Source organism: Piliocolobus tephrosceles, chromosome 10 (genome assembly GCF_002776525.5).
Source record: "Piliocolobus tephrosceles isolate RC106 chromosome 10, ASM277652v3, whole genome shotgun sequence".
Lineage (NCBI taxonomy): Eukaryota > Metazoa > Chordata > Mammalia > Primates > Cercopithecidae > Piliocolobus > Piliocolobus tephrosceles.
Window position 1 is genome coordinate 130,065,804 of NC_045443.1, and position 9,653 is coordinate 130,075,456.

At 62.5% G+C, this 9,653-nt stretch overlaps 1 protein-coding gene across 1 annotated transcript in view; it reads left to right on the forward strand.

Moving 5' to 3' along the window:
• FBRSL1 (fibrosin like 1) overlaps positions 1-9,653 on the forward strand; it is a 107,175-nt gene that overhangs the window by 16,181 nt on the left and 81,341 nt on the right. Inside the window, exon 2 of the mRNA XM_026449525.1 lies at positions 1,971-2,168. Coding sequence (XP_026305310.1) covers positions 1,977-2,168 — 192 coding nt within the window. The 5' untranslated portion in view covers positions 1,971-1,976. The remainder of the gene's footprint in view (positions 1-1,970; positions 2,169-9,653) is intronic.

The window sequence follows — 9,653 nt, forward strand, 5'->3', positions numbered from 1 at the left end:
TGTGCTTGGTGTGACTGGGGCCTGCCTTGTGCTTGGTGTGACTGGGGACTGGGGCCGGGGCAGGAGGGGAGCTGGAGGGTGGGTCTGTGGATGGGAGGAGGGGCCGGCAGAAATCTTTATATTTTTCTGAAAGCAAAATAACACTAAAGCAGGTTTACAGAAAATGTGGTAAATGTAAACAATTTGCCCTTGACACATGCATCCTTCTGGCCAGCTGTGAACACTGGCGATGGAGAGAGGTGTGGAGCGGGCCTGGGGGAGCATCTGTGCCCTGAGGGCACCACTTGGTTGTGCCTCCTTGCATCTGCCCTTCGCCTGTCTCCTCTGACTCTTCGCCCATTAGAAAGACAAAGCCCAGCTCAGCGGGGCCTGCATGGCAGGCTGCCCTTGCAGGGTTCATAGTTACTGTGAAAGGTAGCACCTTGATTTGTTCCTACGTTTGATCAGCGCTGTGAACAGCCGTTTTCTCGGCTGCAGCCTTTGATTTGTCTAGGTTTAGACCTTCAGAGCTCAGTGGGACTGGGAACCGTTTCTGCAATGTTAGCAGATTGGATCCACAGCTGCCTGGGACGGGCAGCCCTGACAGATCCTGGGTGGATGAGCAGGAACTCTCGAGACCACGGGCTCTCGGGCTTGAACAGGCGGCTCACAGCAGGGCTCTGGGCCTTGAGTGGTGGCGTTGCGGAGAGCACATGACAGGAGCTGGGTCTTGGGGAGGCAAGGTGGCTTCCTAGAGCCGGAAACAGCAGAGTTGGAGTGACAGGATCAGCCCTCATGGGCAGGGGGCCCGGAAACGCTGCTGGGCCTCTCAGGGCCTCCAGCTCAGACTGGTGAGGGGGGCACTTGTGTCATGGGGAGGGCTTCCAGCCGGGGAGGGCGTGGCCAGCAACACCATGGCGCTCTCTCTGTTGTCTGTCCTTACTGGAGGGACAGCCAAGGTCCTTCTCCCCAGGGACACCATGGCTCTGTGTGGGGGCAGGTCCTCCCCAGGGACACCGTGGCCCTCCCTGGGGGCGGGTCCTCCTCAGTGACTTCCCAGGTCTCTGGCAGCAGCTCTGAGGTGGGTCCCGTCCTGGGCTTCACTGCTGCTGTTTTTCTCACAGCCGTGTTCTCCCTGAGAGGATTCTGTCCTGTCGTGGATGCTTGTCGCTGGCCGCTGGCTCCTCTGATCCTAGACTTAATGCACCGTGTGTGTCTACGCCAGCCCTAGTGCTAGGAGCCGAGCCAGCATACAGAAGGTGCTTACTAGTGGTTTACTGAGTGTGGAGGTGGGGACCCCAGAACCTGGGGCTGCCCAATGTCCACCGGCAGGGCGGGAGCTGGAGTGTCTTGGGGCTGTCCACAGGCTAGTTGGTTCTCTGAAGGAGTTGAGATGGGACGAGAGGGACCAGGGGAAGCCAGCAGGTTTACAGGGGACCTGGGGGTGTCTCCAGGATCTGATAGCCCAATGGTGAGCCCTGGGAAGCATCTCTGTGCCAAATCCACAGACCCGTCTGGGAGCACTGGCCAGACCCCCTCAAGCCCTCTGGAATACGGTGTCACCTGGGGAAGCACTTCCGTGGGCTGTCGCCTGGGGGAGCACTTCTTGTGGGGCCTGGGTGTGCCCTGGAGAGGCTCCTGTGGTCCCTGGCCCCCACTGCAGGGCACTCGCTCAATGTTGAAAGACAGCCGTGGTCTCAGCAGGGATAAGAGGGCAGTCCTGGGCAGCCCTGGGCTGGCCTCCTGTGAAACTTACTGGAGATTCCCTGCTGGGCTAAGCTTTTTTATCTGGCCCCTTTGCTGGCTGAGCCCTGGGAAACTCCCATCCCCCGTCCCACTTCGGCATCTCACCTGCCGTCTTCCTTCCCCTCAGAGATGCCCTTCCCAAGTCTGGAGGCTCTTTCCCCTGAGAGCTGCTGAGGTGGGTGCTGTCCTGGGCCCAAGGGCCTGGGGTCCCGCCAATTAACTGGCGTTTCCCTGTCTCCCTGCAGAAGGATATGGCCCTGAAGCCACATGAGCGGAAGGAGAAGTGGGAGCGTCGCCTCATCAAGAAGCCCCGGGAGTCGGAAACCTGCCCCCCTGCGGAGCCGAGTGAGAACCGGCGGCCCCTGGAGGCAGGCAGCCCCGGGCAGGAGCTCGAGTCCCCCTGCGATGGGGCGAGGAAGGTCCCACTGCAGCCCTCCAAGCAGGTGAGCAGGTCCCTCCCCGACCGGGAGCTCTGCGTCGGGTCAGTGCTCACCGCCCCGGGGCCACGCCAGCACCTGGACACCACCCCATGTGGCCCCCGGGCCTGCCTGGCAGCGCGTCCATCGTTGTCAGGCTTGGGGTGCAGGACACGTGGACAGGGCTGGGCTGAGCAGAGGCAGGAGCCGGCTGGGTCACGGAGGGGCCGTGACGTGCCTAGGGCCACAGCAGGAGAGGTGCCTATCTGGGGCAGCAAGGCGCGCGTGCCGGGCTGGGGCGCCAAACTGATAGGCCGGCCCCGTTTCCCTGCCGTGTCCATCAGGCTCCGCCGACTACAGGCGTCCAGCGTGTCTACAAGGAGGGGTCCGGGCTCATTGCCGAGGGCTGTCCTGTCCACACGCAGCACCGTCTGCTCACGTGTGCGGCGTGGGGAGGGGAACGCTTGGTCCCGGCAGTGGCTGCGGGCACGTGACTGTGGTCAGTGGTCAGGTGCGTGGCCCAGCTGGGAACAGGGCTCTGCCTGCCCTGCCCAGGGGCCTCCTGCCCAGGAGGGGCTGTCAGAGCAGGTGGGGGCTTCCCTAGCGCGTGGGGCTCTGTCCTGGGTGCGGCTCAGCCTGCAGCTGCTTCCTCTGCAGAGGGTCCACTGGTGTGCGCCTTCCTTCCAGGGTGGGGCTCTGCGCGGTGTCCTCGGCTCCCCTCGGCTCCCTTGGGAATTGGGCTGCTGGAGAAGGACAGCATGCCTCCTGGGCCCGGGCTGGACGGGGGTTCCGCGGGCGGTGACACCTGCCCAGGTGGACACGTGCTCTTTCTTCCATGCAGGTGTGCTCCCCAGAAGGGGGGCCGCTCCCAGCCAACCACTGGGACCAGAACGGCCCGGCCCAGCGCCAGCAACAGCTCCAGCCCAGCCAGCCCAGCCAGCCCCAGGGGTCCCTCCCAGCCCCGTCGGCACTCCCGGACCCCGGGCAGCCCTGCCAGCCCTCCCAGCGGCCACTCCTGGGTCAGCGCAGCTGGCCCCAGCGGTCACTTCTGGGCCTGAAACAGCCCTGCCAGCCCCGGCGGTCACTTCTGGGCCCCGGTCAGCCCTGCCGGCCCCAGCGGCTCCTTCCAGCCCCAGATCAGCTCTGCCAGCCCCAGCGGTCTCGCCTGGCCCAGCCCTGCCGGCCGCATTGGGCACTCTCAGGCCCCAGGCAGTGCTGCCGGCGCCTGCGGTCCCTGCTGACCCCGTGTCACCACTGCCGGCGCCTGCGGTCCCTCCTGGCCCCACGGCGCGACCGCAGCCGCCGGCGGTCCCTGCTGACCCTGTGGCACCGCTGCCGGCCCCTGCGGCCATGGGCCAACCCATGTCACTGTGGCCAGCCTGGGAGGGCATCCTCAGGACAGCGCAGTCGGCCCCTGTGGTCGCTGCTAGCCCAATGCCAGCGATACCAGCCCCCGCGGCCACTCCTCACCCTCCGACCACGCCGACGGCCCGCCAGCTTCCTCCCAGGACAGTGCTGCTGCCCCCGGCGGGCCTTCCTGGCCCCGTGTCAGTATGGCCAGCCCCGAAGGTCCCTGCTGGGCCAGCCCAGCCGTCCCCGGCGGTCACTGCTGCGCCCCAGGCAGCCCCGGCGGTTAGTGGAAGCCCCAGAGCAGCCCGGCCCACTCACGCCTTCACTCCTGGGCCCGGGACGGCCAAGGCAGCAGAAGCAGCCGCTCATGGGCCCGGAGCAGCCCTGCCCACCCAAGCGGCCGCTCATGGGCCCGGAGCAGCCCTGCCAGCCCCTGCGGCCGCTCATGGGCCCCAACAAGCCCTGCAAACCCCAGCCGTTGCTCCCCATTCCCGATCGCCCCTCACTCCTGGGGCAGCCAGGCCCACCCTGCCGGCCTCTACTGGGGCTTCTCTGCCAGCCGCGGCGGTCCCTGTTGGATCTAGTGCCAGCCCGTCAGCCGCGGCTCTCGCTTCTGGCCCTGGGCCATCCCTGCCGGCCCCTGAGGTCACGGTGGGCCCGATCCTGTGCCCCCGGGGTGGCCCGTCAGGCCCCATCTGTGAGCCCTGGAGCCTGATGCCTGCAGGCACCTCCCCATATGGGTTTTCCAGCCCACTCCAGTGTGAGCTGCACCCTGGCAGGGCCCTGAGGGCCAAGGCTGCCTTGCCCTTCGGGCCGGAGATGCTTTGCTGGACTAGCCTGAGGCCTTCTCTAGACAGGGCTGGGCTGTTTGTCGTTGGAAATTGAGGCTCGGCTGGAGGCGGGAGCCCCTGCAGGGCCGTGATCAGGCTGAGGCCCACCACACCAGGAGGAGAGATGAACCGGCATCTGCCTGCTGCCCCGCCATGCTCCCTCTCCCCCCACTGGTGTCACAGTGCCCCCACCCGCGTTGCTGCCTGTGGTGTGCGTGCCCTGGGAGGGGAACACAGCCCCCGAGGGCGGGGAGCTTGCTGGGGGCCCCTCAGCGTCTTTCTGTGCCTCTGAATTGACAATACTGTCCTTGCATCTCTGAGTCTGCATGCACGCTTGTCCCAGGCGTGCCACCTGTGCAGAGCGCGTGAGCCTGGTGTGTGCGTGCTGTGTGCGCGTGCGTGCGAGAGAGGGTGTGAGTGGCGTACTGGGCAGGAAGGATCTGTGGGGTGCTGCAGTTCCTACAGAATGGCCCAGTGGCGAGCGGTGAAGGTGTGGGTTTCAGTTCAGGCCCTCCCCCTGGTAGTCAGGAGGTGCTGGTGTCCACCTCCAGGGCCCCAAGCTACAGGGGGCACACGGGTCTATCTGGTGGGTCAGGAGCTGCAGGGGACCCGGAGGCTCCCACCCCCACCTCTCAGGACTCTGCCTCTACCACCCCCGCGGGCATGCACTGATGGGTTGCCCGCAGGGTCTCCAGGCGAGGGGGAGCCCACAGGGTGGGCAGCGCCTTCTCCCGGCTTCCCCACAGTCCCCCGCAGTGTCCCGTCTGACTGTTGACCTACATGCAGTCGGGCACACCTCACACTACAAGGCTGCCCCTGGGCCCATCCCTGCCCCTTACACGGCCCCCACCTGTGGTCAGGGGTTGCCACCCCCTCAGGACTTGGTCTCAAGGCAGCCCCACTCGAGTCTTCTGGAGTCCGAGGCACGCCACTGCCCCAAAAGGGAGAGGGTGTTTGGGGGGGCTCTGACTGTCTCCAGACCTCAGGGGAGCTGGGCAGGCCGTAGCCAGTGGCCCTCCAGAGAGCAGCGTTGACCACCTGGACCCCTGCGCCAAGTGACCCTGGTCCCGCAGGCCTGGTCTCGCCCAGCTGGGCGGCCTCGGGTGTCAGGAAGGTGTCCCTGGCTCCCAGGCCAGGCAGCTGCTGACCCCCAGTTCCCTGCACCTGCTCATGAGGACCCCACCCCCGCAGGCCCTCCCGGGTCCTGACCAGCCTCTGGTGCAGCATCTGCTTTGGCCTGTGGGCCCCCTCGCTCCCCATCCACGCAGGCCCCTTCCTCCGGTGCTCACCTGGGGCCTCCATCCCAGAAGCGCAGGGCTTATTTTTCTGATTAAAGAAAATAAAAAGTGCCGTGCCACTATTTTTTATAACAGCATCAGCGTTTGTAATTTAAACAGACGAGCTTGTGTCTTACGTGATTTATTCCCACAAACGGCTTTTGTGCTGGGCTTGGCTCGGGGTTCATTGCACTCTGACCAAACAGAGGGGAGACCAGGAGCATCTGTTCTGGCCTTCCTGCCCACCCATCTGAGGCCTGGAGTGGGGATCTGTACTGTGCTCGGCATGCAGGGTGCTGGCCTCCCGATCCCCCCACCGGAAGGCTACTGTGTGGGCCGGTGTGTCAGGGGTCGAGATCCCCCTCTCGGCTCATGCCTGGGGGGCACCCATTCCCGGGGTGGGTGCCCTGGGGACTGGTGAGGGCACGTGGTTCAGCCCAGCGCCCTCTGCACGGCCCGTCAGATGCTTGTGTTCTCACAGAAGGCTGGGGCATGGAGGGGCCGAGTCCTGGCTGCGGCACCCTGGCTGAGCTCCGGGCTAGACCTGGCACACTTGGGGTGCGGGCTTGGAGGGCGGTGCCATCTCAGTCACCCACACAAGCCATTGTCTCGCAGAGGGGCTGGAGTTGCCTTCAGATGTCTCTGTTGTTATGCATGGGGGACAGTGGTGATTTAAACAGCCTCCTGCCCTCCTTCCACGCTCAGGCCCCTGGCCCCATCCCCAGGCTCCTGTGAGTACAGAGGGGGCCAAGTGAGTAGAGTCATGTCTGGGGCAGGCCCCAACGGCTTGAGGGAGTGGGGAGGGGCCATTCATGCTGGAGCTGAGCAGTGGCACTTGGCTGCCCCTTAATGGGGAAGGCCAGGCTGCCAGGGAGGGCTGAGGAGGGCTGGAAACTGCAGTCTAGGTCTCCGTGACCAGCAGCTGGGGGTGCAGAGGACACCTGTGGAGGAAACATTCAGGACCCAGAGGGGCTCACAAGGCCTGGCCATGACCCTGCAGCCTCCAGCTTGAACCCACTGTCTGCACTGGCCTGGGGTCAGGGTGCCACCATGGGGAGGGCAGAGACACCAGAGCCCGACGGGGCTGGACATCTGTGTTGTGTCCTGAGGCCCGCACCCTGGTGGGGACACTGCTGCCAGGCGTTGCCCTGGGAAATGCAGATTCTGTGTGGCCAGATCTTTGATGTTTCTGAAGAGCTGGAAATCCAGGTTTCTCTGGATTTGGCAATGTTGAAATGTTGGTGGTCAATTCTGATTTTTATGATTGATTTTGCTGACCAGAAGACACAGCTGCGGGCCTGCCAGGCCTCCAGCAAGTGGGATTCGGCTCCCATCACAGGCAGCAGATCAGAGCCTGAGGCCTGGGTGGGACGTGGCTTGTTCCCTTGTTTCTGGAAGGGGTCGGTACTCAGTGGGAAGGTGGGCTTGGGTCCTGGCTGCTGTAGAGAGGGTGGGGGCAGCGCAGCCTGAAGGTTGAGGATGGAGGTGTCTTCCGGGGGGTGACAGTGGGGATATGGGGGAGGCTGTCCGCTGCCTGACTACAGAGACCCTGTTGCTGCCTCAGGAACCCCTCCGGAGACTGGGGCCTGGGTGCAGTGCTTTGGTGACCATCAGCCTTCCGGTCGCCTCTGCGGGGGCCTCTGCCCACCTTGCTGTTGTTGGCACAGGCAGGCTGGTCCCCTCCCATCTGCAGAAGGGGTTGTGGGGAGGGCATGAGCCTTCTGGGAGAGGCCGAGGCATGTTCCTGCAGAGCCCATGGCAGATGAGGGCAGTGGTGCTTTTGTTGGGGGCGGAGAAGGGGAGATCGGGGTGGATTCCTGGAAGGTGGGCGACACTGAGGCTGTGGCAGTGGGGCCAACCCCACGAGGGGCCTGGAGCTCTAAGGCCCTCAGGTCAGGCCAAGTCCATGAGCCATCGCTGAGCAGCCCCCAGGGAGGGAGGGGTGTGAGCGTGGGCGACCTCCCGGCAGCTGGCCCAGCGTTCACGCCTGGTGTGTGGGCCTCTGCCTGCCAACCCTCTTCTGAGGGCCCTGTCTCTCTGACTGAACCCCTCACTGCAGGTGAATAGCCACAGTCCCACCCCCAGGCCCTGTCCTGCGTGTTGGAAACGCCACCTGCTGGGCCTTCCCCGTTTGCTCATTCAGGACCCTTGTCTAGGCACTGAGGACGATGAGCTCCGCCTCTTCTAGCGTCAGGGCTCGGCTCCTCCATGTGTGGGGAGACAGGCTGGGATAGCGTGCTGGGCGACTGTGGTGAGGCCAGGGACGCAGAGGGGATGGTGGGGTGGGGGGGTACCTAGATGTGCAGAGGCTGGAAGGCAGGACCACCCACAGGTGCCCAAGGGAGACCCGGGGCCTCCCAGAAGTCCAGGGGAGTTCTGGGGCCTCGGAGGGATCTGAACAGGGCTGCGACCTGACCTGGGATCTCCCTGGCCGCCCTGGCGTCCTCTCAGGTGGCACGTACCAGACTGAGCTGGACTGGCATTGACCAGGCCGAAGCCAGCGGCCATCCTCCTCTAGCCAGAAGCTGCAGTGATAGGGGACATCCCTAGCAGTTCACAAAGCTGTGGGAAGACTCTGAGGGAGAAGGGTTCCATGCTGAGCCGTAGGCCCGGCCGCGGTGCGGGGATTCGGCAAGCAGCCTCTCCTAGGGCTGGTACACGCATTGGAGGGCTCCCTAGGGGTACCCTGGGACCTGGCAGAGTGCAGCTTCTCATCCAGCAGGGGTGGGCAGGGCCCTGGACTCTCCTAGGGCAGCACTGTTTAATAGGAGTATTGTGTGAGCCACGTATAGAATTAAGAAATAAAGTAAAATTCATTTTAATAAAATACTGCGTTTCACTCCATGTACTTTAAAAGTAGTGTTTCAACAACGTGATCTATATAAAAATTATCAGATCTTTTTTACTCTTTTTTTTATTGTACTGAGTCTAGGAAAGCCAGTAGGTGTCTTACATTTGCAACACTTTTGAGTTTAGACTGGCGGCTTCTGTGCGCAGTGACCACAGGGCTGACAGCAGGGAGGTGTGGGGCGCCCAGAACGATGTGCCCTGTGTGAGTGCTTATCTCGTGCCCGTGCTGTTCCCAGGCGCCTGCTGTCGTCTCCTCATCCTCTACCTCATCGGCTGTATGGTTTGAGCACCCTCATGCATCAGCCCAGAGTGTCCCGCCAGGACCCAGGATGCTCCCCTCACTTGGCATGGACAAACCAGACGCACCAGCTTCTGTCTTTCCCCATTTCAGTGGGTGAACCTGGAACCACTCAGATGACTGGGCTAGAAGTTGACAGGCATTCTCCTGTCCTCCCTCCCCTGTCCTCCCACCCAGCACACCCAGCCAGGCAGGTTCTTAGCTTCCACCTCCTGAGTCTCCCTCTGAGCTGAATTTCACTGGAAAATAAGGAATACTACGTCCAAATTTATGGGATGCAGCTAAAGCAATGCTTAAAGGAAAACTAGCTTGTGCTTATAATAGAAAAGAAGAGCTCAAGCCTGTAATCCCAGCACTTTGGGAGGCCGAGACAAATGGATCACAAGTTCAGGAAATCGAGACCATCCTGGCTAACACGGTGAAACCCCATCTCTACTAAAAAATACAAAAACTAGCCGGGCTAGGTGGCAGGCGCCTGTAGTCTCAGCTACTTGGGAGGCTGAGGCAGGAGAATGGCGTAAACCCGAGGGACAGAGCCTGCAGTGAGCTGAGATTCAGCCACTGCACTCTAGCCTGGGCGACAGAGCGAGACTCCGTCTCAAAACAAAAAAAACAAAAAAAAGAAAAGAAAGTCTAGAATCTTAAGGTTTTGCCTTAAAAAACAAAACAAAAACCAAAAAAAAAAAAGGAAGTAAACCTATAAAGGAAAGCTGTAGTATAGACTAGAACAGAAATGCAGAAATTAATGAGGCAGGCTGGGTGCAGTGGCTCACGCCTGTAATCCCAGCACTTTGGGACCCCAAGGAGGGTGGATCACTTGAGGTCAGGAGTTCAAGACCAGCCTGGCCAACATGGTGAAACCCGTCTCTACTAAAAATACAAAAAATTAGCCCGACGTGGTGGCGGG